General features: G+C 41.2%; 3 protein-coding genes across 8 annotated transcripts; 2 read left to right on the top strand and 1 right to left on the bottom strand.

Annotated features, from left to right (window-relative positions):
- Nucleotides 1-1,510: 1,510 nt before the first annotated feature.
- LOC105046164 (protein ANTHESIS POMOTING FACTOR 1) lies at nt 1,511-10,512 on the bottom strand. 6 transcript variants are annotated; one of them, XM_073252522.1, is made up of 12 exons: nt 10,291-10,512; nt 9,986-10,069; nt 8,408-8,508; nt 7,167-7,273; nt 6,998-7,064; nt 6,793-6,892; nt 6,522-6,638; nt 6,308-6,445; nt 4,250-4,331; nt 3,166-3,215; nt 2,462-2,657; nt 1,511-1,925 (listed from the first exon to the last, which is right to left on the bottom strand). In XM_073252522.1, the coding sequence occupies exons 2-11, from the start codon at nt 10,055-10,057 to the stop codon at nt 2,496-2,498; spliced, it is 996 nt and encodes a 331-aa protein (XP_073108623.1). In that variant the 5' UTR covers nt 10,058-10,069; nt 10,291-10,512; the 3' UTR covers nt 1,511-1,925; nt 2,462-2,495. The 6 variants fall into 6 exon arrangements, with proteins under 6 accessions (XP_073108623.1, XP_010923009.1, XP_010922991.1 ...); XM_010924707.4 differs by having other exon boundaries at nt 1,511-1,856; nt 10,165-10,512; XM_010924689.4 differs by having other exon boundaries at nt 10,165-10,512.
- Nucleotides 10,513-12,722: 2,210 nt separating this feature from the next.
- LOC105046198 (ATP synthase delta chain, chloroplastic) lies at nt 12,723-15,467 on the top strand. Its single transcript, XM_010924718.3, has 2 exons — nt 12,723-12,893; nt 14,349-15,467. Exon 2 carries the CDS (start codon nt 14,349-14,351, stop codon nt 15,129-15,131), a length of 783 nt encoding a protein of 260 aa, XP_010923020.1. The 5' UTR covers nt 12,723-12,893; the 3' UTR covers nt 15,132-15,467.
- A 3,352-nt stretch (nt 15,468-18,819) lies between these two features.
- On the top strand, nt 18,820-21,787 carry LOC105046209 (uncharacterized). The gene is made up of 10 exons (XM_073252523.1): nt 18,820-19,275; nt 19,356-19,506; nt 19,591-19,677; nt 19,812-19,939; nt 20,069-20,165; nt 20,295-20,372; nt 20,446-20,671; nt 20,763-20,986; nt 21,095-21,129; nt 21,230-21,787. Exons 1-10 carry the CDS (start codon nt 19,049-19,051, stop codon nt 21,261-21,263), a joined length of 1,287 nt encoding a protein of 428 aa, XP_073108624.1. The 5' UTR covers nt 18,820-19,048; the 3' UTR covers nt 21,264-21,787.
- The last annotated feature ends 5,477 nt before the right edge of the window (nt 21,788-27,264 follow it).

The raw sequence follows: 27,264 nt of genomic DNA on the forward strand, positions 1-27,264 counted from the left end.
TTATCTTCTTCTTCCTCCAAGTCCATCCATAAGTGAGGGACATTTTTGTCTATTAAGAGAAAAAACTAACACCATTTATTAGTAAGTAAATATTTAAACCATATTGAAACATATCAATAATTAAAAAAATTATTTGATATTTTTTAAAATACAGAGGATGTGGTAAAATTGGGCTAAAATAGAGAGAATATCTCTGTATATTTTTTTTTTTGAATTGTAATAAGATATGAAAGAGTATTATAGATAGATATTCAGCCATTTGGATCTGAAAAGCCTGTAATATTTAGCTTGGGAGAGGTCGGGGGAGCCTAAGCTTACTTTGATGACACTAGAAAAAATTGGAGAGAGATGATATGGGAGTGTTTACTTTGGATTGACAGGAAAACAGGTATTTGAAGTCCAATTCCATCTTGAATCAAGTTTCACAAATTATTCCCTTCAAAAAAGAACAAAGGTTTAGCAAATTATAGTTTTTCTATCACCTTGAGCCGATAAGTTATCCAGCAGATGATGACAACAGTGTGCTCTTGCATTTGTATGACCCACTGCCGAAATTTTAGCAAAGCAGCCTATGTGGATGCACGAATTGCGACAGAAATTTTTTTTTTTTTTTGTCAAAAGAAAAAAGACTCAAATATGGAACTAAATGTGATACGATAATAAATGAAAATGATGGACACGAAAAATTTTCTTGCAGTAGTTAATTTTAGGTTCATGGTTTTGAGCCTCGTAAAATATTTAATTGCGCAACTAAACACACAACAAACCCACAAAATGTTATAGTTTTCTAGTAATATCTAAATAAGACACCTAAAGTGACTTTATTTCTGTTCTTAGGAACTTTTTTTACCATTTATCCAACTTGATCTAACTATTGATACAAACTATAACATAAATTCCAAGCGGGACATCAGCTTCTCTCTTGGAATGCTCTTGCACAGATTGCATCGGATGCTGCAAGGGGTATTCAGTACATTCACCATCATGCTAAGACACGATATGTTCGTCGCGACATAGAAACTAGTAACATCTCGCTGGATAATGGACTGAGAACAAAGGTCAGCCTTCTGAGCATTTTTAACTGTTCTCTATACTTTAATATGCTTAACGAACTTGAAAAGAATAGTATTAGATATTCTCTTGTGCTACCACCTACAGAGGAGCTTTTGGACGATCCTAAGAATCAAGTACAAGGTATCTACAACTTCACCATTTTGTCGTGACATAATAAGCTCAAGGGCAGTGCTCATCGTTACAGGTTGCAGATTTTGGGCCGGCAAAGTTTGTGGAACCCTCCATCAGAAAAAAAAAAAAGAAGAGGGTTCGTGGAACCCAGTGGAGAGGAAGATCGCATAGCAACTTGTTTGGTCTCGACTCCTGGTTACCTGCCCAGATCATGCAATTATTTTGTTTGGGGATAAGCTCGCTTGTTTTATCGATTCTTTTGGAATTTCCTCTGCATTCGAGGCTGTGTAGTAGTCAGAGTAGATGCTCATAAACAAAATCAGCATTTCTGAACAACCCAAGGAATGACTACATTGACATCATCAATTTGTATCTCTATCAAAATATGAGCAGATGAAAGGAACTTTCCAAGAGGATAATCCAGAGAGTACTTGGAGGCAGCTATAGATCAGAATCTCAATCACACTCAAGTTTACAAGGTTAGCCTTCTATGATTCGTGTCTTGTTTTCATAAGCAATTACATGCAAATAAACCTACCCAAGCACACGAAGCATGCACTGATCTGCTAGTATTCGCTCCCTCCTCATTGCCAAGGAAACCACTGTTATGTCACCCAGTTTAGATGGCAGACATCTCCATCTGGTGCTTGAGATATGACCCACTGAACCATCTGGAAATGAGGAAGATAACAGTGAAGCTGGATCAAATCCTCATGGCCTCTATTGAGTGGGAAGCATCACTGGGAGGGAACAGCCAAGTCTTCAGTGGCATCCTCAATGGAAGATAACACACTATATCTCCACTAGAAATGTAAATGTAATTATTCTCCTTCCCACTACAGAAGCAGGTAGTAAAATGGTAGAGTAGTAGATCAAACAGGCATTCTGAGGACAGATACCAGCAATTTTAACCTTATCAATGGTAAAGCTTTTTAAAGATGCAGTGTGCCACAAGTCGCAAAATTTAAAGGCTATGACTGTTACATCTTCAGGAGCATGAGATTGATGTAAAGTGTAGTGTTGAGGGAAATGAAACAGACAATTCACACTCGAAGCTAACAAGAAAACCTCTATCTGGAATTTTCAATTAAATGCAAGAGAAGTTGCAGCACAAATATTGACTCCAATTAACAAATGAAAAAGGGGAAAAAAAATGCAGACCAAAAAGAATAGAGGAATAGGTGTTTTTTGTTTCAAAAATGAAGTTTACACAAAATTTCCTGAGTTTAACCAGAAGCATCAACAAACAATTGCTTTAAAGTAGGTTAAACAATACCTATTCCCAAGCAGCTTAAAGATGGTGACCTCAATCATCCACCATGTCCCGCTTCAGCTGTGCTGCATTCCTCATTCAACTTGGATTGGTTAGGTATCCAGAAAGTAAGAACTGTTGATGCAGTTGCAAACATGGCACGACGTGGAGCCCACTTTAAGCAAGTCACAACACCAATGTAACTGTTCCAGCAGGCTACCTGTGAAAGAATCCTTGCTGTCAAGAGGGACTTGCCTCCAAATAGAAGGTTTCTCATAAAAAGCAGCAGCTAACCACTCATTCTTCTGCTGCCAAACTATTATCCCTATAATCATAGTTTCTATTGCTCCCAAGCACTTCTTGAAACGAAGTAGAATGATTCACTTGAAAGTTAATCTAGTATCTTTTCCTATTTTGTTGGAATGAGAAGATAAGCATTTCTAGACAAAGAACCCCACCTTATTTTATAAACCACCACAGCCCAAACTATCATTTATGAGATGGCTTTTTCTGTTTACTGTTATGAAGCAGGTTACAAAATTTGGTCGATGTCGTAAAAACTGATAACGAGACACATTTCAAGATATTAGACCATCCATAAACTGATTTTAAGAATGTCTGTGGGAACCAATGAGGGAAGAAATCTTGTTACCTCATTGTTATATCAATGGAATTGCTTATAGGCCTCTTGCCCAAAAAAAAAACTAAAAAAGGAAAACATGATATACCTCACTTCGCTTGTTGATGTTCCAAGCATGCAAGGTTCCATCTCCAGAGCCTACATGATGTACACTGATGTTAGAGTCAATACTTATGCTTAAAATAATTAAACTTCCCAATAGAAGTAGTTTAGATATAGCAATAGTCTACCTATTCAACGACAATATGCTAATCAAGTGTTAGAGTAGAACATAGCATCAAGAATTTGTTTCATAACAAGGACAATTCTTTAAAAAAGAAAATCCATATTATATCCAAAGCAGCTTGTCTGCAGATGCATGATCCAAATTGAGCTTGCATTTCTGTGTCCAACATTAAACCAAAACGGATTGATACCATATACTCCACAGTGTGAGACCCATACAGCCTTAATAGAGACCGAGCATACAGTGGATGGTAGATGCACTACACTATAAGCACCTGCAGATAAAACACCGGTACATATGCATATGTTGCAGTATAACAGAGCACAGGTGACGCAAGTGAGGAGACATAGAGGATGGAGTTTCAGGAAAATTCAACTATGAAAGTCTAATGCTAAAACACTCTTCAAAAACAGATAGGCTATTTCTATCTATCTCTCCAACAATGGCAAGCTCACTTCAAAGTCATGCATCATCCTTCACATAGATATTTACAGACAAAAATACACATTGATGTTTGTATAAGAGCATCTATATGAAGTTGGTTTTACAAATCTATGTATGATCAGTCAATAACCTAATTAGAACCTATATAAATTGAAGGAAGTTGATGTGGCAATTGAACCAAGAAAAAGGACAAAGAATAAAGGAGAAGATGAAGGATTAGTTACCAAGATGGCTGTTATTCTTTTTATTGTTAAATCAGGCCAATATGTATCTATTTAACCAAGGCCATTTGTTTGTAGCACATGTTAACAAAAGCTAAAAGTTGCCAGAGAATTGACTCTAGCTGAGGAATTGATGAACCATCTCGCTGTTGGAAACTTATTTTAACCATCATGATGCCTTTAAAGGTGTAGCTATATTTACATCCGCAAATATAATAAAATAAACAAAAAGCGTATATCAATTTACATTATAAACTATAATGAAACAGATATGATTTCACCTGACACCACGTATTGCCCATCAGGAGTAAAGGTAGCCTCAGATGTTAAATTAGGTGATGGTTCCAGGCTAAATCCACAACGCTGCATAGAAAGATGAAGTGACAATTAATCAATCCTTAGGATTGCCACAAACATATCATTAAAAAATAAATGGTAATGAATTATAGCTAATGTGCATGACTGGTTAAAGAACTCATACTTTAATAAACACCTCGTAACTGGGTGGAAGAAGACTTTGTCCATCATAAGCAAAATAAAAGATCCAGTTTACCAAAGTTGCATGGTCACAAATGTGAGGATTGAACATGGATGCATATACAGAAGTCTAATTTGGCGCACGTGCGCGCTCACACACACACACAGACATAGGAATAAACTACATTTTCATTACTTAGTAATTTTTTATTAATGTTGAATAAAAATAGTAAAAGTTACTTTTCAACAAAAATAGTAAAAGCTATTATTTCTTAAGGTGTTTTACCTTGTATGAAAAATTAACAAAGTGCATTATCCTTAAGTGCTAACTCAGTGATCAATTTTTTCATATTTCAAAATGTCACTCTTTATCTTAGATGTTTTGATAAATTAACTTGTTTGATGTGTACACTAAAGACGATGTAACTAGTCAATTGATAATGTTCACATGTATCCAAAAAAGCAGTAACAGGTACAAATCATGAAATATAGAGTGTTTATTTTCTAACGATATTAGCATTAAGAATGATGAAAAAGACACCAACAATGTAGGCAGCAAGTTATTTTTCAAATGTTTCAAGAAAACCAATACTTTATTGTTGTCTGGCTTACAAGTCTTCTTTATCAAAATACATTCCTCATCCAAACTCCAAATTAGCTCAAGGAGACGACACATGAAAATTCATAATTCTTTTTTTTAACCATGCAGCACTAGTCAGCCTCAAGAACAAGGCTAATTCGAGATGTTATTATGGTGGGATAAGAACCATATTGAACTCATGGTTGTAAGAGCCCATGAACAGTTAGAATCTGCAAGTAAAGTATATAATAGATCTATGAAGAGTCTGGTATATGTTTCCAAGTCTTAGATACGTCTTGAATTTTTAAACTAGAAGCAAGAAAGATAACAATATATACACTGTGGAAAATATATGTTTGTATTCAGTGTGAATAGACCATATTAAACCAGTAAAATGAGGAAACAGATCTCAACTCTTAAGCTGAAAGCAAGCTTGTTATGTAAATATTGCATCTAATGTGAAGATGGCAATTCTCTGTTAAGAATAACAAATAAATTTGGCTTTTAAAGGAGGCTATCTTTGTCACAAGGAGGGCCAGTTTTTTCGAAAAAAAAGTATTCAAGTTATAGAAAGGATTAGGAAAAATATGTCTAAACAGAGAATATTTCCCTAAAAAGGAATTAGCAGAGAATTAGGATTCATAAAGCAAACACGAATTGGAGAGGCTGGTGTTTTCAGTCACTAGTATCAGACACAAGTGACATTCATTTAACTGAGGCTACAGCATGGCCAAGCAGCATAAGTTTAAGGAAGAAAGGAGTTTTAAGCTGCTTGACACATAGGCTGAGACATATTGGCATGCCACTCTGTTAAGGAAAGTGAATAGAATTCAAGTTTCAAGAGGATATAAAATGTGATAACAGCACTACAATCTTCCTAAAAAGATAGCTTTCATGTAATAAAGGTTATTAACAAAGTTACAAAATTTGTAAATGATTTAATCACTTTTAGAATGCCATAAATAAAGGTTTATTTAAAGTTCTTGCAGACATGCAAAATTTTGCTAACAGAAAATTTAATACGATCATAAATCAAAGGAAAAACAAGATTTTCACTGACAGAACACTTTGCAATGTCATGCATACATCCACTCATAAGCCACTTATGCCTTAAGTAGAAACAATTTAAAAAGAATCTCAGGATACAGAACTGATAGTAGTGGACGTGGTAAGCATCAAAAGTAGAAGGTTCTTTTTTACTTTAACCATCAAACATTGTCATGCCAGATTTCAATAATTTTGATTAATGAATAATGCATGAAAATCCCAGTGGTAAACTAACCTTCTCTCCTCCATAGGCATCTAAAACATAGATATTGTTATTTGTTGTTGTCAACAGCATGGACTTGCCATCATTGCTGAACTTAATATCACAAACCTCAGCAGTATCTCCACCAACCAGAAAGGTGTCAAATGGACCCTGAGAATTGGAAAGAATGTCATAGGTAATCATTCCACATAAATTGCAGGAACTCATGGTTACTTTGGATAAAGACCTTGTCATAAGAACGGGAATCAAACAACTTAATAGCACCCCCTTCCATTGCAACCGCAAAAACAAGGCCTTGTTGATCATAAGCAACGGTAGGCCTACCACGTAACCGCATAATCCCCTGAAGATTAAACAACAAGTATGCATTGCATTCAGACAATCTGAATAGTATGTTTTGACCTAGAACAAGTCCGTTGGAAAAAATCATCTGTTGCTAATCCCCTATGCACTTATTTCAAAACCTAAAATGCACAGCAAGAAGCAGACACTCCAACCTGACAAGCATTTACACGAAGATCCCATAATCTTACGCTATGGTCGAGTGATCCTGACATGAAACTGTCATTGATAGGAGACATGCAGAGTGAAACCACTCTGAAATCAAAATGAAAGAGCTTATTTAGCAATTAGAGAAATAAGGTGGGTGCTAAGAATCCAAATTTCAACTGAATAATTACCAAATGGCAACAGAATCACCACCTCTCTTTGTGCCCTTTAAAGTAGCGTAGGCAACGATTATCATACATAGAAAGGTACCGCAAAGATTCTGTTTAAGAAAAAGAGTATTAGAGGGGGAAAAACCAGAATGTTTCTAGGAAAGATGTCAAACAGAACTCAAATCATAGTGCAATGTAAAGAAAAGCAGCACCTGTAGATTCCAAATCATATCTTGAAGAGCATAAAATGGAATTTGGATGATGTGTAAAGCAAACTCGATCAGCACCATGCTTCTTATGATATGTCATCTTCAGCAACCTGAATATAAAGATAAACTCTGACTTATTAATACAAATATTTTAAAGAAAATGCAGAAATCCACATTATTTTTTTAGGTTCTGGTTTGCCAAAATAAGAACAGCTTTTATATCTCCATGTTGTCTCATCTTTTGGCAAAAGAGCAAAGCCATAGATACTATAAAAGAGTAATGAAAATAGAGCCCTTACCATGAACAGACAATAAAATCCACTTATAGAGTAACATAAGAGCAAAAAACCCTGCCTGTGAGATAATGAGACACTTGATTCATTGTATAAATTTTACTTGTTTAAAGAGTTTTTAGATCTCATACCTGAAGAACAAGAAGGAAGATGAAAACACTATACATAGAGCATGATACCACAAATAACAGAGATACATGACAGATGCTAACTATCAACAAACATTAATCCCAGAACCCTCTCCCCCCAAACAGCCCATGGGCACATCTGCATAGGGAAAGAACTAAAGCACAATTTGGCCCGTGCAGGGTTCACCTATCCACAAAATATGACTATCTCATCCAGTGGTTACAAGCAGAGATGAACTTTCCTGCATCTGCAATTTTCTAATGTCAATCAGCCTGATCGATGCACGAGATAGTGATGGATGTGAAGAAAAGAAAATAGGTAATCACCTTGCCACCATGAGCGGACATCTCAGATGTGATAAATAATTCTAAAAGAAGCATTGGATATAGATTAAATTAGAGGCAAAGTCTACTAATCTTGAAATTTGTCCCATGATCAACTTGTCATACCCTAACATAAATTAGTCAATATCAAAGCTTCACACAATAAAAACACCTAATAATATGCCACTGTACCCACCAAGAGAATGAGCACATGAATAGGGTGCTGCCCTCCACATGTCTAGCTTTCTCATAGTTTAGTCCTCCATATATCTATATCCCGAATTGGCCCACAAGCAAGTATGGACCATGACCATAAGGAACCCTGATTTGGGTCAAGAAAAATATGAACAAGCTACTTAAAAATCACAATAGAAGTTTGATGCTAAACACCAAAACAATGTATTGTCCAATAAAAGTAAACTCCATGACTACCACATTACCACTATAACAAACTTAATCTCATTATGTGCATCAAATCAAGGGGATAAAGCATACTCACGTAGCATTTGTGATATTATAAAGGCGTATAGAATCATCCTCACATGAGGTGATAAGCAGATCTTCTGTACGATGAAAATCAAGACAACTTATTTTCCCTACCTGCAACAAGTTGACATGAGATCAGCAAGACATAACAACTAACTCATGTAATAAAACATCATGTAGTGAAATAAGATAAATGCCATGCTTCAAGACCATTAACCATACAAATGGGTAACTGAGACTTGGATAAATCTCATTGGATCCACTACACATTTCAAAAAGAAATTTAGTGCAAGTGGATCCAAATAAAACCAATTTATCTAGAATGCTACCATTCACTTCCCAACTCCCAGCCATGGTGAGAGGATATTCTTCTAATGCAGATAACAAGAAAGCAGATGGTTTCTAGAATAATAAAAATGAGGTACAACTCTGATATAAGATGGGATAATACACCTTTAAGATCCAGGTTTTAGAATCCAACTTTGCTTTTGGTTTCTGCCCTTGGTAGAGTTTCATCAGTTCCAACAGTTTCGCATTGAGTTTCAGAGTTTTGGTCAAAAAAACAGAATAAAATCCCTAAATATTAGAAACTTTTAAAAAGTAAGAATCAAAGTAAGTTATTTCACAGCATTATATTTTAGTTGGGTTATCTAGTATTAGAATTTATATAGCTTGGGCAAGTTTATTGTGCTCTGAGTTCATCTACCAAGGTTCAGTTTTCCAATCAAAGTGTGGTTCATAAAAGTACTGATATTTCCTAGTACTGGCTTGCAATGTTAAGTTAACTCTGACTAGTGTTGTTGACTTTGTAGGAAAGGTGACTTTAGGACAAAGCAGGGTGCTCCAACCAAAATGCAAGAATAGTTCAAGTTTTCAAGAGAGGGAAAGCTACCTAATTGGCTGTATAAGTCTATAAGACATCCTACAGATGTAGAAAGCCTCCTCCATGGTTGGAATCATTTTAACATGAAGAAGGGGAGACAAGCACTAACATATCAGACTGTATTCATCTCTTAGGAACACAGTGTAATCCAACGAACCAAAATAACAGAATCCCCCATAATAATAATGGCATGCATAAGCCGCAACTGACAACTAACTTGGGGCACATCCACCGACCCATTTTCCTTGCAAAGATCCTTAATCCAGAATCAACATGAGGTAAAGCAGAACAAATTTGAAGAGAATTAAACACTACACATGAAACCGTGGCTTTTGTAGCTCAATAAGCCGTATCTTCTTATCAGTGGCCACCACCATCAAAGAAAACAACCAGACAGTTCCATAGGGTCCTTTTCACCTTTCTCCCGAATGGACAAGCTCCGACCATGAGGATGGGAAAAAAAGATGAACAAAAGATGTCCTTAAACAGATAGCATCAAGCACACGATAACATCAAGACATCGAAGGAACAAATCCCTTCGATCTCATCCCTACTAGAATTAGGGTAAACAGTGTACCCAATCATATATAAAGAATGGCAATCGTGCAATATTCTCAGGAACATAAACATCCAAATAACCTAAAAAATTTCGTCTGCAAGGAAACAGCAATGTATAAACGTATGTGTTGATCGGAAATCAAGACTCACATAGTCATCGAAGATGGAACCGACTGCCATGCTGCGGACGGTCTCATCGTCGAGTCCTGCGATTGCCGACATACCCTTTGCCTTCTGTGGAAGAAAATACGAAGAGAAGACAAGGATTCTTGATCAGAAACCAAAAAACAAAAGAAAATGAACGAGTAATCGGAGGCCAACAGGATTACCGGTCGGATATAGCTGCTCCAAAGCTTGGTTTCTGGAGCGAGAGAATGGTGGGGGAGGCGGGGAGGCGAGGAAGAAGGTAAGTGGAGTTTGAGCAGGAGACGCCTCGGAGAACCACGTGGCCCTACCGATTTGGTTGCATTTTTGCGTAGAGCTGGACAGAAGTTGCTGGCCCGAGCCCAGCCCGGTCCGGCCCGAGCCCAGCCCGGTCCGGCCCTTGGCCCCAGCCGGATCCCACCGGAAGAACCCACGCTGGCCCCCGCCCCAGCCGAGAAAACCCTAGAGCTGTGGAGAATGGAGCGATGGCGGATCCGCGAGAGAGATTTGGGAGAGGGGGTGGATTGGAAAAATGGAAGGTTGGTAATAAGTAATATAACAAGCAAACGTATTCTACATAATAAATAATGTTTTGATACTTTTATTTTATTTAGGATTATATCCATGCCGCACGCGACAGATCTCATTTAATATTGTGATGATCATAATTCTGACATTGTTACAAGAAAATGATGCATGAAGAGAATTCATTAATTGAATGCACGAATGTCGTGGTCGTTTTCTTTTGACTATAACTTAGCAAATACTGTAAGGAGAGTGATCGTGAATATAACATTCGCACAAATTTTTGCTATGTTTTGCTTTTACTTTCATTCCTTCTTTTAAAAGAAATACGATTTTGCTTTCCAAAAATTATGAGAGAAATAAATCTTTGATTTTACAAATAACTATAAAAAAATAGAAGGATGTTGTGAAATATGGTGTTGAGTTCGGTTCATCTACCTACTTGAATTTTGAAATCATAAAACGTAAAACAGATTGATATTAAAAAGATGTAATTTTTGTTAGAGATAGAGCTACAGTATTAATAAATATAGAATATATTTTTGAAACAAATCATGTCTTTGAAGATATAAAACTCGGTGTAAATAGAGCTCAATTCTACCTAAGTGGAGTAGGTTTTATTATTGGCATATTTAATGATGCCATTTATAACCTATATTTTTGTTGATTGTGAGAATTGTATATATAATGGATATCTTCAATGATTTTATTAGGCATCTATGTCTTTCGACAAATGTCTTTGGCTGATCTTTTCGATAACTTCATTCTTGCATAAGAGTGCAACTTGGATGATTACCATAGGTTATGGTCTTGACTCATTCTTGCTCCTATTCTAAATTACCTAATTTGAATTTGACTCAAACTGATTTGTAGCCTGACCAATGCGACTTTATCAATCTCTACGTGTCCATGGTATGGTTTAGATTAGGGTAGGTGGATATATCAGGTCAGGATGGCCTTAGTCAAGGAAAATTAGGTTGTTTATATTATTACATTGAGAATGCAGACTTCGACAGAAAAGCTGGTGTTATTTGTATCGAGGGCACTCATATTGCTATATTTTTTTGCAATCCGGCTGCCAAATTATTATTACCTATGAATTATTCTCTTTGATAAGAGCTACATTTGTTCACCATGATGTTGAACTTAGATATTCATTTAACCTTTCCAGCATCACTGACAGGATTAATTGCATGACTGCATCAGATCATTACTTATTTCATGTTGCCAACCTAATTTATTGAAAAACAGATAAATATTACTGCAAAACAACAGCGAACAGGAACACTCCTTTTAGTATTATGCTTATAGTTGATTGCTCATTTTATAGTTGGCTTCTCAACAGGGCCGATTTTGAAGGATTAATGCTGAAAATTCTGTATCTGTGTAGTTTGGAAGGATCAAATTTTAAATCCTTATGTCGTCACTTGAACAATGTAAACTCTTCTGCTTATCTATGGCAAAGTAGTACTCATATTTATTTTTTTCATATTTTCTTGAGTTTTCAACAGCAAAGGTCAACCACAATATCAATCTGGAGTATGCTTATCTGTTTCAACCTCATATAAGTCAATGCATCATTAAATGAGTTTTCTGAAAGACCTTGAAGACTTATGTGCATCTTTTTATTATTTCAGCTGTGATTTTATATTCTGAGATGCTAGTCTTTTAATTATTTGTAAATAGATGGGGATCTGAATATGATGTAATAAGTATATATTGACGGATTTAATTTTGATAATATAGTAATGTTTGCATGTTACCCAAAAAAAAAAAAAAAAAAAAAAAAAGAAGAGAGAGAGAGAGAGAAGGCAGCTTGGGTTAATCTAGACTATGCTAATGGATGGAAGCGCAGTCCCAGCCGTGACGGCCCGTGTTGCATTGGAGCCCATCCATTGTACAACACCCCCACCATGCATTAATACATAGCTCCTCTCGCATAAGATGGATGATGGCGGTCGCCAATTAGACCACCGAGAATGTGGGTGAAATTAACCCAAACATATCCTTGGAGGTGCAAATTGAGTGGTTTGAGTAAGTTTGAGGTAGCCCATATTTATCCATTGGAGATGGAGAGAATGTGATGTGATGGAGATCGTTCAAGGGGATGGAGACGAGTGGATATCGTATTAGAGGTGAAGATGGGGCTTCTGCGGCTGTCATCGCCTCCTGCTCCTCCTCGATAAGAGAGCTCCCTATGCACGCAATCCCCCATTATCCATTCCCCAGTATAAAGTAGATGACATTTTTATATCCTTATTCACTTTCCCCTTCCTCTTCCTTCCACTTTGTTGCTCTTTCAGAGAAAGGTTGAGGCTTCTCCTCTCATCCTTTATTTCCTCAACTCGAGTCAACTCAAGTGGAGGACATCTCTTCTTCCGCTTTACAGGTCTCTCTCTTATTCTTCTGTTTATTGTTACAAACTGCTCGTTCTCCCCATAATTACTGCTGACCATATTACCATAATGCTTTTTTATACGAGGTTTTGTCATGTATATATATATATAGAGAGAGAGAGAGAGAGTATTTTGTTCCTCCGATAATAGAAGATGGATAAATGAGTGTTTGTTCTCAAAATCAGTACCGCAAGCATAGCTAGAGGGCTAACATAACATCTTGTGAGCTTTTTTTCTACAACAGGGGAATTCAACTTCACATGTTTTCGAAAATTAGATGTTTTCACTCAAAATAGGAATTTCCAAGCGATCAACATGTCTGTTGGCGTGGAGGAAGATCTCGTCGTTCTTTCTTAGGATTCTTAACGCTGGGATTATGCCAACTAGTTCATATAATCTTACCGGGTCTCAGAGCAGTGGGATCAGACCTGAATCTGGTAAAGATTTGGATTTGATGACTTCTAGATTACATCCATTTTAAAATAAACTGGATTGTCTCTTCTTCTTTAGGTTTCTCCATTTGTTTTCTGTCTTTGGCATTATGGAGTGTTCGTCTCGAAATGAATGCTACGATGGAAAACAAGCACAATATCTTAAGGAGTTGTTTTCTTAGGAGAAGCACTCAACTTCACATGGTTATGAAACTTAAATGCTCTGCATTCAACTTAGGCCACCTCATGCCATGAATTTTTTGCAAGCTAGCAGCAAATCATTTTATGCGGACTACCTAGCTTTTCCGGTCCAAAATCTCAGCTCTGCAATCGTGAAAAAAATCCAACTAGTTCAACAAATCTTCTCAAGTTCTAAGCCAGTTAAAAAGATCAGGACCCGTAGATGCACACTTGTCCACCATGCTTGTGTCTGTGCGGGTCAGCTTGAATTCAATTCCATATTCACACCAAGATCAGTCCTGTTGGCTCCAGAGAACCTGAGATTTTATCATTCTTCTTGCAAGGAGAAGGCTAATCTGAAAATTTTAGTGAGTATTCTTAGTTCTTGGAGAGATACAAGTGTCAACTCTGCCTTTCAAAGCCTTAGATCAATCTCTTTCTATGCGCCAATTCACACTTCTGGCCCATTGATGATTGAGCTTATGTTCTACATAACCTGCCATTTCATGTAAAATTGCATATAGATTGTTATCTGCATTATCTTGAAAAATCAGAAGTTAGGAAACAAGGGGAGCTTAATGTCAGGATTTTTCTGAGCCAAGTAAATTCATCACTAATTCGGGCCTTAGTTGTATTGTTTTGGCTTTATATCACCAACCCAATTTTTCAAGTGCTGTTCCTTAGTTGTCTCTTCTTTCAGGTTTAACAAATCATATCTTGATACTTCATCTTAGCATTATAAATCATGGGAAAAAAATTGTATTGCTTGAGTTTGTGTCTCCTTGGATGTCATTTGATATGTTCAAAGAGATGATTGACACTTTCAAAATCTGGCAGATGAGCATCTTAAATCAGTCCATCGGTCCCTGTGGGCAGCCATTGTTCCCTTCCAAAGGTACTGATGCACAAGATGTGTGTCAACAACTTCCGATGGCTATGCCGCGGCATGGAACTCGTTCCTTGAAGGCACCGCAGCTGAGCTCATCGAAGAGTGCCTCAATAACCATTGCAAGCAGAGACTCCTCAGTAGGGGAATCATTTACTGGAGCAACCAATGTTACTATTGAGAATGAAAGACAGAATGGCATGCCAGAAGGGTTCGGTAATGGCATTTGCAACCTGTCTCATCTGCTCGGTGATGAACATCAATCTAGTTCTATGGATCATCATATGACTATCGAGCATAACGATGAACGCAGGACAGCAGTACATGATGTGGAATTCCAGCCCTTTACTCCGAACTTCTTCCATTCTTTTATGTATAATGAGAAGTTGAATGTGATAGAAGATGTCGTGGGAGAGGTAGGCAGCATCTCTTCGCAGCCAATTGATGTGCTTGCCATTGTTGTTTCTTCTGCTGTGAAGCTGGATAGCAGACAGATCGATCTCATTGCTAGGAAGATGCAGAGATTGACGGGCTTTAGAAACTTGAGAATGGAGAACATCATCGATCCATCCTTAATAGCTGGCTTTGTCATTAGCTATGGTGATGATGACTCCCATATTATTGACCTCAGTGTTAAAGGTCAGCTAGCTGTGCTTGCGGCACGTGTCGAATCTTCCGATCAGAGAGTTGCCAACCATGGGCAGAATTGGAGTCTCCTGAAGAGCAAGGGCTGAAGTGCATATCTGAGGTGTGGATCCTCACATGCCAATGGAGAAATATGCTGATTTTATAGTGGTTAGCCGTAAAATTTTGACATCGGAGAGTGTATATCAGCAGTACATTAACTCTCTTTTGTATTGACAGTAAAAAAAATAAACAGCTTTGTGTGTTAGTTGACTGTTGCTGTTGTTGATAGTAAATAACTTCAATGCTGGGAGAATATATCAGTGCAAGTCCTCACATGCTCGTGATGGCATTTTCACTTGTTAGAATATGACATTCTCCAAAACATCCTTTCTTTTTAACTTTGCGATGTAACAAAGAAATCCCTATTGTACTTTTATGTGAAATGCAAGAAGAGTATTGTAAAAAATTATGAGCATCAAAAGTACTTGCTTGTGGCAGAGTTATGCCTTCGTTGACTCATGCACCAATGTAGCTTACTGTATTACCTCCTCTGGCGGATGGAATTGGGTCGGGCCATACCTCTATTTGAGTCCGATCAGAAATAATTTTCGAGCTTTGGGCCAGGTTTAAGTCTGTTTTTTTTTTGGGGGGGGGGGGGGGTGGGTGCCAGCTGGACAAAGTGAGCCATGAGGAATGGGAGGAATTCTTGCATTTGCCAGCACTTGGACTCCATGACGAGGCTTGGCAATTGGCATCCAATCATGTTGCAAAATCTGGGCAAAATGAAACGGCAACAGGTCTCCCAGAGAGAGAGAGAGAGAGAGCAATCTCCTAGTAAAGCCTGTTTTGATAGCCAATCTGCCACAATAGATATGGGAAGCGGTGCGAGCAAAGAACAGACTAATTGTAGCCAAAAGATCTTCATAGATAGGAAGCTCAATCACTTAGCATGAAGAGGAACGTGTAATCCAATGAATCACAGTAAGGAAGTCACCTTGCATCATGAACTATTTGTCTATAAAATATTGGGCTGGTGCTTTCAAGCCCCACCAGGCTGCCATGAGCTTTACGTGAGGCACAGAACAGGAGGAAAGGCGCTTACCCTGAGCAAATAGAAGAATACCATAAGCATCCCTAATAATGAAGGTGGTGCCAACTCCTTGAGATTGCATGAAAGCATCAAAGTTTAGAATTCATACCCCAAAGAGAGGGCCAAACAAGTTTGGTAAAAAAATGTGCTGATTACCGACTAGGCACATAAAGCTGCCCCGGGTCTTTGAGTAGGAATTTGGCTAAAAAGCTTCATTGATGTCCTGTAGATAAAGTGTCAACCGGCGTACCAATTGAATAGGAAAGGTCGAATGACGTTGAAAGATCCTTGCATTGTGAGAATTCCAGATTAACCAAACCACATTACCTATCATTGCTCTCCTCCTATTCTCTGTCTGGGCAAGCTAGCAATGCTGTCAAATGAACCAGATGGATGTTAACACAAGATCTGTAAACCATGTTCATTAACCAAACTGATGAAATAGTCAAACAAGTCGGAACCGTAGGACATGGCCACAATTCCTGTTAGATTCCAACTAGATCCTAAAACATCAGAAAAATTAGCGCTTGATTGGTCTCCCGGCTAAAAAAGACAGCTATTGCTCCCACTATTCCTTCGTATAGAAACTGTTTTAGAGTTAGAAGGGAAAAAAAAAAAAACATAGCATCTGTCTTGGACAATCACAAAGATAAAAACATTTGAAATTTATCTTAAATTAATAGTACTGCATTATGACGGCTACTTGGATCAATATAAACATCTGTTCCACAAATTACAATGTGCATCAATGGCGTAAATGCGTAAACAGAAACTAGTAAGATTCTGACCAAAAGAGATGTAAGATTTAGGACCTATCTGGCTATTTCCATGGAATTAGAATAAAAATTCTATAGGGTTAAACATGGCCCTGTATCAACCAAAATTCATCCAGTCTAAAGTCTTATTTGGGATTGCTGTTGGTAGTAGAGCTTTTGAAGTTTTCGGAAGTAGAGTTTTTGAGAAGAATTTTTAGAAACAAAGTTTTTACAAACAAACTATTTGCTGTTTGGTAACCATATTGATAAAGTGTTTTGGAAAAAGCAAAACAGCTTCCCGATATTAGCAGAAAGTATTTTTGAAGAAAGCTTCAAAATACAAATTTCTCCAAATAGATCTTTTCAACTTTCTGACAAAGCCAAAATAGTTTCTCGATATTTTTACCAAACATCACTGTATTACTCCAAAGTGCTTTTTGAGAGTTAGAAAATACTTTCTGGCACTCTAAAAACTTAGCTAAACAGAATCTAAGTTCTATTGGAAGGGGGAAAAAAATCTGCATAAGCTTTTTCCTATAGTCCCAAGACTAAGATTTGGGTTGGATTTGGATAAACTCTTAGAAAATATAAGTTAGATAGGCCAAGTGGCCAACAGGTACAATTCATATGAAATTTTCATGTAGGAATATCAAAACATGCTTTTAATTATTAATTCTAACTGACAGATGTTTCTTATTGTCAAGATGAATGGTCCAAGTTTCATTAATATTTTCAGGGCTCATTTGAAAAATCCAGCAAGATTGGGCTGGTTTTCCATTAGATTCATGAAGTAGAAAGTTCATTTGAGTAGGCCCATATCAATCTAATACTTTCTTATCCCCTATAAAAGAGAAAAAGATTCATGAAAATCTTTTTCTCTTCCTACAGGCCAACATTAGGCTAAGATTAGGATGGGACTTTATAACAATATGGGCTGGATAGATTAACAGGCCCAATTCATGCCCCAAATCTTGTTGGATTTCCTAAACAAGCCCTCAGGCCTTTTTTTTTTCCTTTTTCTTTCTTTTTTTTTTACACCACCCACCCAAACCCCCACACAAACCACCCCGCCCCCCGCGCCGCGGCCGGCACCCACCCAACAAAATTCTTCCATTTTTTTTTCTTAGATAATCAACCTAGACTCTGGCCCTATGATCAACATCTGGAACTCTTAGTAGTATTCTCATCCAGCAAGTTCTGGAATCATTTTTCTAGAAAAAGACATTTTAAACATCTTTTAAAGCTATCAGCTTAGCTTACCATTTCTCATAACTCTACAGGCTCTAGGGCAATTAATGAATCATCGCTTTTCAAGAAACATTAGATTTTTTATTTTCTTTTGCATCAGCGTGATAGAGATGCAAAACAAATAGAAACTACATACTAAGGTCCAGACAAGACAAGTCATGAGAAGTAATGGTTTGTCAGAAATAATTTTAAAAAAAGAATTGAGTATCCACCTACCTGAGCGGTTCTTGGTAGCGGATTTGAGTCGCAAGGAAGATTTTCAGAGCAGGGGTTCCAAAAAAAAAAAAAATTTTAACGTTTCACAAGATAAAAGATGGCTGAAGAAGCATTTAAACGTCCCCACATAAACTGTAATTTTATTAGCAGTCGGTAATTCCAACTCGAGAGATCTCCAATAAACAGAGGCTTTTTGTAAAAAAACGCAAAATAACGGTGTGGCGACCGAAACCGCGTCTCTCGGAAATCTATCTGCCATGTAAACTAAAACCTAGATACAAAGAAACAAACAAAATACAATAACACATATTGATAATATATTTATATTAAAATACTGATTCATCAGGATTATAATCACAACCACCCGTTTTCCTTCTCACCTTATCTCGTGCTGCGGTAAATGCCAGTACATGACAAGATTAAATAAGTCGACGTGTTGACATTGACACTGACACTAAGAAAGTAGCCATCCCGCAATATCGGGCGGTCTTGCCTGCGGTGACCGCAGCCGACCTTACACGTGACGGGCGGGTGCCCACGCCTCCTCCGGGTCCCTCGCGGGGCAGACTAATAAATAAATCATGCAGCACGAACCCTGCCGCCGCCGCCCGCCACCACCACCACCACTTTTTTAAACCGCTAGATCTCACCTAACTTAATTTCACAAGATCAAGGTATTGAACTCGCTTCTCTCTGCGCCGATAGTTCGCGATCGATGTCCGTCGCCGCCCACTCCAACGGACGCAGACAGGTGGGGAGGGTGGCGGTGGCGGTGGTGGCGCTGGGCGTTACAGGTCTGCTGTCTCTCTTCCTCTCCGCCTCATCCAACCTACAACGGAGGCTGCTGTGCTGCCACCAGGCCTACTTCTTCTCTGCGGTCTCCTCTTCCATCACGACGACCACCACCGCCGAGGACCGTCATCCTCTTCCCCTATTTCACAGGTATGGTGGAAATAAAATGCCCCAATATAACATCTGCTCGAGAAATTAGCTCTGATAAACTGAGGTGGTTTGGGCGACAGCCAAGGAGGAGGGGGACGGCGGATGGGGGAGAACATCATCAAGAACGAGACCACCACGACCTCCTTCGGTTGGAAGATAGTGAAGGAGGAGTTCACCTTCGCCGCGGGCACTGCCCCTTTCAATAGCTGCCATGCTTCCACCATAGTCCAGGTTGCTCTCTCTCTCTCTCTAGATGTATGTGTCTGATTTGATAATTGATCTATTGGGGATTCTAATCGATCTCTTTTTTGGTAGGTTGACGAGGATGACTTCTTGGTGGCTTACTTTGGGGGCACGCTGGAAGGGGCTCCAGATGTCAAGATTTGGCTGCAGAGATACACGGTGGGTGATCCACTATATATATATATATATATATATATATCATGTCCACGCTTATTGTTTTCCCTCTTTATTGCTGCTTGAGATCTCGCATGCTGCTTGTACCGAAGGAGCAGATTAATTTTTCTATCGTGCAGGATGGAGGTTGGCATCCTCCATCAGTTGTGGATGAAGAATTCGAGGTGCCCATGTGGAACCCTGTTTTGTTTCGGCTTCCCTCGAGCGAGCTGCTCCTTTTCTACAAAATTGGCCAGGATGTTCAAAAGTAAGTATGCCACCTTTCAATACTTTTTGGGTGTCAAATTATAAGCAAACAAACACGGAAAACTCTTGCTACCTTAATCTTTTTTTCCACTGGGTTTGCTGTATACTCCTTTTATCCATCCAACCTCAGATGGAGTGGTTGCATGAAGCGCTCGCTTGATAGCGGCATTACTTGGTCGGACAGAGAACAGCTTCCACCTGGAATTCTTGGCCCGATAAAGAACAAGGCACGTCTACGTCTTATTACTTTAACCTGCTAATTGCTTCTATTCAGAACAACACCACGGGGTAATGGATCTTGAGGTTTGCAAGGGAGGGGAGCATTTAGTTTGCTGACAGCCAACTTTTGCTTGCAGCCTATCTTGCTGGATGATGGTCGCTTGCTCTGTGGATCCTCTGTGGAAAGTTGGAACTCTTGGGGAGCTTGGTTGGAGGTGATCTTCCACATCAATGTCTTCTTAGAGCTCATCATTCCGCTGGGTGATTCTTACTTTGAATTATGTTCAGGTTGCGACCGATGGTGGCCGGTCGTGGAAGAAATATGGACCTATCTACGTTGAAGATGAAACCCTCAGTGTGATTCAACCTGTCCCATACCAGACTGCCAAGGGGACTCTGCGCATGCTGTTGCGATCGTTTGAAACCATAGGCAAGATTTGTATGTCGGAATCGGTTGATGGGGGCTTGACATGGAGCTCTGCAACACCTACAGAACTTCCTAATCCAAATTCAGGTTCATCTTTGAACTCTGCGATGTTCTTCTCGACCGAGATCATTTTGTTTAGGTTGGCTTACATTGCATGATGATTATGATCATAATATAGGCATTGACGGAGTTAAGCTGAAGGATGGGCGACTCTTACTAGTATATAATACAATTTCGAGAGGGGTGCTCAAGGTTGCGTTCTCCATGGATGATGGTGATACCTGGGATGAAATAATGACACTGGAGGAGAATATGGGAATGGAATTTTCATATCCAGCGGTGATCCAGAGCACAGATGACCTCATACATGTCACTTACACCTACAATAGGACACAGATCAAGGTATCTCAACTTGGAACCAACATTATTCTGTATCACCCTTATCTTGACAACATTTCATCTAACTTTACTTTGCTGTTAACGTTAAACCTCTGCTGATTTGATTTGCAGCATGTCATCCTCCAGCCCAGTGATATTGTGGGGATGTGAGTGAGAGAACTATGTGCTTTATTCATCTTTAGAAGTTGTAAACTCTATCTATGTATTATCATACATTGACTGTTACTATGTTTTGACAACATGAAGCACCCAGGCTGAATTCCATCAGAACTTCCCCTAAATATTGATAGCAGTTAGATCAAATGCTAAGGATGGTAATTTTAAGCTATGTACATGAGAGCTATTCGCATCAGAATACTGCAGGGCCTCCCTCAGATTCTCGAAGGCTTTCTCATATGATACAGAACCAATGTACCAGAATTCATGGTTGCTCATGGCCATAATCTGAATATCTCTTTTGGTACAGTTCTCGACATTAGCTGCAGAATTAACTGCTGTCAGCTGAACTAGTCCCAGAACAACCATCGTGTGTATGTACTACTAGAACTCAAAATAAGGCAAGCAGCTGAGGAGAAAAGGGTGCAAAGATGAGGCTATACACCGTGGACAGAGGAAATTTGTTTGAGGAGAAATTAAGATGCAAGCGACAGATGGTCATGTTTTAAGGGCAGACAGTTTCACAAATTTATATAGAAGGCATGGAATGTGTTGTGCATGTTGGTTTGGGAGGGGTTTTGAGCTGTACACTGAACAAAAGTAATGTATTTTGCAAAGACAGCCTATTTTAGTCATCTTCAGTTCTCATTCTCAGTTGTTTCTACTCTTCAATTTCTAAAAGAGACATCCTTATGTATCAAAAGCTATGGCACACGAACACGTATTTCTTCAAAAATTATGAAACTGTTGAACAGGTACAATGTATATAAACATTCTATGCTGCAATTTGTGAAGGGCAAAGAGACAATGGTGCACCTTGTAATATGTGCACTCCTGCTGGCCCTGGGAGAAAGTGGGCCAGAGGGTTTTCTTTGCAAAAATCCATCCTCCTTGCGGATCACATGACCTGATGAAGTAGACAAATAGCAAGAATCCATGTTTTTTAAACTGTTCTTCTAAGAATACCAAATATTTGCTGAAAAAGCATTATCACATCCTCCAGCAAGTAGTTTGTTCTTTGTGCAAGCCTGCAACACTACGACCCGTTTTAACTCTAAGACAGAAGTAGACATGCTAATTAGTCAGTGATTTTTGTTGAAGACTAACCATTGTTTCATGTTTCGTACTTACACAAGCTCAATTACATAATCGGAGTAACAGATTTGGTCCCTTGCGATCGGATCTGCTAATGGATCCAACTTAATCATTACTATTTTGATCATTTTTTTGGGAAAAATAAAGCTAAGTCTGCTGAAATAGAAGTGTATCCATTTTCTACGTCTTCCAAGATAATGTTATAATGACACAAGTAGTAAGGATTTACAAAGTCACAGTATCATATAGTAGAACCAGAATATAGTCTCAGATATTAAAGGAAAGGCTAAAGCTCTTTCTGAACTACAGGTTGCACAGATGCAATTGCTTTTTCATGGTATCGAACATCTTATTGGATGTGTGTTGGAAGAAGCCATCTGATGGATTTTCAAACGGATGACAAATGCAAATTTTATTTTCATCAAAAAAAAAATGCAGCTTTCCTCAACTCATGAGAAAATCAGGATCCTAAATTATACCAAAAGTAAGCAAACAAGGATCCCAAATTTCAAGATAAATTTTCATCTTCAGTCAGTTTAGTCGGTAACGTATGATAAAAAAGGAGTTTCACCATGAATCAGAAAACTGTGTAAGCTGGATGAGAGCTCTGGACAGATTTAACCAACCAAGGACATATTTTCCAATGCAAGAAGGAGGCATACATCAAATGAAGCACTGCATCAACAACAACAAGATTTCATTGTTTAAAGGGGAAAACTGCTTCTCGTTTCCTTTTCGTTTCAACAATATTCCCGAGAAGCAGTTATAACTAGCAATTAATGGTTTATAGGGAACTGTTGTTATTTTTCACTGATTAAATCTGAAACTAATCACAGGAAAGAACAAAAGTGAAACTAGAAGAGGAAGCTACTGAATGGATCAAAACAATATAAGAATCCATATTAGGGGGCAGGTGCGTGGTATATACATCTAGACTTGGCTACGAGCCTAGAATGCAGTGTGATGAGATTCTGCCTTGGAACTTCTTTGATGAAAACTAATTATTTGACATAGAACTCACGCGGCATGTATATGCATGACTATAGACCGGTAGTAAAACAGCACAGCCATGCTCAGGAAGGTTAGACAAGAGTGCCTTTATGTTGACAGGGCTCCAACTCCACACCAAAAAATTTATATTCTATTCTCTTCCATTAAAATTTCATCAAAAAAGAACAAAATTCAACCTTTGATCCTTAATCAACTCAAATCAAATATTTAGCAGTTTCTCCTATATCATTTAGTAGCAGCAAATGCATCATACATCATTGGCATATTCCATCTATGATGCATCAATCCAGTGCACATCAGAAACCCCATCAAGCTTTCCTTCTAGGTTTGTTATGCAAGCAGCTGAAATTTGGCTACAGTAAATGGAAGCAAAGTTTGTCAGTCGGTACCACACTGATACCGAACTGATACACAATCTCATACCATAATGACATACGGTATGCTTGGGTCCGGACCTTTTCGATAGCTTACATATCAAATTCAAGGACTAGCAAGCTTGAACCTTTAATGTCAAGGGCTTCACCACCCATCGAAAAAAACAAGAAACATATAACAAATCTCCTTCATGGGACAAGAGAAACTAGTAGTACCTGAAGTTAACAAAGAAATCTATCATGGTAAGTTCCATAACATCATCATTCAGGGCAGGAAGTATACTGTAAGGAAACTGTTGCGGCCAATCGCCTCGTCGCCCGATCGCCGGGAAGCGTGCACCTGCAAAAGGAAGTCCGCACTGACCGGAGGCGGCTCCGGCGGGGACCCTCCGACGGTCAAGTCAGAGAGGTGACTGGGCAACAGTGAAATGCAAACAGAGAGCTCTGAGAAAGAGAGAGGGAGAGTGAGAGAGGAGCGAGCCTGCGTATGTGGGAGAGACGGGCGGATCGACCCCTTGCACTGTTGCCTTCCCCGGTATATATAATGGAGCTAGGTATGGCGCAGTCATTAATGGCGCGGACAAGTGAGGAACTGTCAACTCACTGTAGGCTGTCAGAGCCGCCGTGAAAACGTTATGTCGCCGTGTAGCCGTCTAATCACCAGGGTTGACCCGGCTCTCGGCGGGACAATGCCCTTAGGTAACTGTGCCACATGTCCGTGTCAGGGCTGACAACGTCTGGCGACCGTACGGTGGTTGGTGGAGTCGGCCGACCCCAGGTCGGTGGCCAGCAGAGTGGCGTCGGACTCCTCCGTCGGTCGGCGAGCTTCATGTGGGTCAGCTACCGGACCTCTGGGTTTAGTCGGTCGGGAATAGACCGTGGAATGGCCGCAGTTAGCCGCTGATGGCGTCCGTCGGCCTGTCGCCCGACCGTAGTTAGCCGCTGATGGCGTCCGTCGGCCTGTCGCCCGACCTACGATCGGCCAGTCAGAGTCGTCCGTCGGGCCGTTGGTTAGTCGGTCGGGCCCTCCGATAGTCGGTCGGTCGGTCGGGCCGCCAGTCGGTCGGGCCCTCCGATAGTCGGTCGGTCGGTCGGGCCGCCAGCCGGTCGGGCCCTCCGATAGTCGGTCGGTCGGTCGGGCCGCCAGCCGGTCGGGCCCTCCGATAGTCGGTCGGTCGGTCGGTGGGTATCCCCCAACAGTTGCCCCCCTCCACTCCTAAGTCGGGTGGAGAGCTGGCCGATGCCTTCATTCGGGTAGCAAGACCGGACGACTGGGAGTGGGTTTGTCGCATGCGCAGATCCGACCGTACCGCCGGCTGATCCGTTGTCAGACACCTCACGAATCCCAAGTGATCCGATCATCTAGTCGATGCCAGAAGTCGCGCCGGCGTCAGGTGTCAGACGCCACGTCTTGTCGTCGTCAGTCGTCACGTCGGTGTCAGAACATCGGGCGCCGGATGATACGGCGTCAGTCGATCGGATATTCGGCGCCGATCGCGGGTGAGGCGTCCCATCGGGAACGCGGACCGGCGCGGGCGGCCGACTGCGGAGCCAACCCCTGCGCGCCGCGTGTCATGGTGGTTGGCCGGCGTCCGCTCCGGCATTTAATGAGGGCGGTGCGGGCGTCCCGGGACGAAGCACGCCGAATCCTCAGCCAACCGGCGGGCGCCACGCGTCGCGCATCTGGAGGTCTTTGGTTGGCGCGGGAGCATCTCGGCCGTCGGTCGGCCCTATATATATAGGACCTCCCGGACCCAGGACCCACACTCGCCATTTGCTGGGGGAAACTCTGTCCGGGCGATTTCTTGGTCGTCGCGGGCAGAGCTCCTTTCTGCTTCCAGAGGGTCCATCGGGTTCGTGGTCCCCTCTTCTCCTTCTTCTTCCCTTTCTGCTCTTTTGGTTCCTGCATAATGACCAGGAAACCGACCCAGGGAGCTCGGTCGGGGAACCCGACCGACGACTCCCGATCGGCTCCGGAAGATGAGGCTTCCTCGCTTTCGGGGCCGAATGTCGATCAGCTTCGGGAGCACTATCGCATCCCGGAGCAGTTTCGGCTCTCCGCTCCAGGGGCCGGCGGTCGGGTCAACAACCCTCCGCCTGGCGACCTGGCGCTATATGTCGAAGACCTCCGCGCGGGTCTTCGGCTCCCGATTTCGGAGTTCGTCCGGAATCTGCTTGATTACTACGGACTCTGTCCGGCGCAGCTGGCGCCGAACTCTGTTCGTCTGATAATCTCCTTCGCGTTGTTGTGTCAGCTTTTGCCGACCAACCCTCGCGTTTCCCTCTTCCGGGCATTTTTTGTGCTCCGACCCCACCCCAAGGCCCGAGGGTGGTGGCTCTTCAACCCTCGGAAGGGTCTTGCTTTCATAACTGGTCTTCCATCGTCCATTCATGGATGGAAGAACCAGTTCTTTTTCATTTCTTCTTCTTCTTCTTGGGGCTTTCCTTCCCGCTGGGGTGTACCCCGAACTGAGGCCAACGACAACAGTCGGGTCGACGCGGACGACCGGGAGGACTTCCACCGACTCAAAGACATGTCGGTCCCGAAGCAGAGGGAGCTTGTTACCGAGCAAGCTCTCTATGATGCCGGCCTGAGTCTGGTCCCCCGAATAGGTATCGCCCGATCCCCCAGCTTTTCTTTTTGTTCGGCTTTAGGATAGTTCTGGTCTGGCCTTTGACACTGGTCGGTTTTGCAGGGACACCGCCGAGGATGAGGCCGACCGATGCCGAGATTCGTCAGTTTGCCGCCGCGAGGAAGAGGCCAGCGTCGGGGGCTGGCCCTTCGCGCCCTTCCAAGAGACCAGCCCCAGTCCCGCCGACCGTGGAAGCGTCGGCGATCGAGGGGTCGGAGCCGATCATAGCCCTCGTGGCTCCGACTGTCCAAGTCGAAGAGAGGCCGACCGAGGAAGTGGCCGAAGGAGTGTCGGCTGCTTCGCCGCCGCGGGTGGAGCCGGATGTCGTTCGGGAAGCCGAACATCGTCCGGAGGCGTCCGCTGGCGCAACGGGGGGCGCTGGGTCGAACTCCAGCGTCCCATCGCTGCCAGCCCCATCGGTCGGGGCAGCTGATCGGGGGAAAGCCCCGATGGAGCCCTCGGAGGAGGAGAGATCAATGCCCCCCAACGCATACTACCCTGAGGGTGCATCGGCCTTGGCCGACCACAACCTTGCGAGGAGGTTGTGCCAGGGGATCCTCCTCCCTACCGACGTACAGTCGTTGCGGTCTCGACAGGTGACCGAGATGCTGTCGCGGTTCTACCCGACAATGGTGGAGGTAAGCTTCGCGTCACCTTTTTCCTTAGAAGAATTTTTGCTTGCCACATAATTCTGACGAAGCTTTTTTTCGTCGGCAGCTGATCTTCACCATGTCCGAGTTGGAGGCCAGATACCGAAGGTTTGGCGACGTTCGGGCAGCCTTTAAGGAAAGGTCGGCGGCGGCTGAGGCCGAAAGAGCGAGGCTGGTCGATCAACTGCAGGAGTCGGTCGACCGGGAGGCCAAGTTGACGGATGAGGTCTCCCGGCTTATGGCCGAACTGAAGTCGGCCAAGAAGGAGGCCAAGCACAAAGGTCGGGTCGTGCGTCGTCTTCGACGCGAACGGGATGGTGCCACCTCCGAACTCCAAAGGGAACGCGAGCAACTTCGGGCCA

The sequence above is a fragment of the Elaeis guineensis genome, chromosome 2 (genome assembly GCF_000442705.2).
Source record: "Elaeis guineensis isolate ETL-2024a chromosome 2, EG11, whole genome shotgun sequence".
Taxonomy (NCBI): Eukaryota; Viridiplantae; Streptophyta; class Magnoliopsida; order Arecales; family Arecaceae; genus Elaeis; species Elaeis guineensis.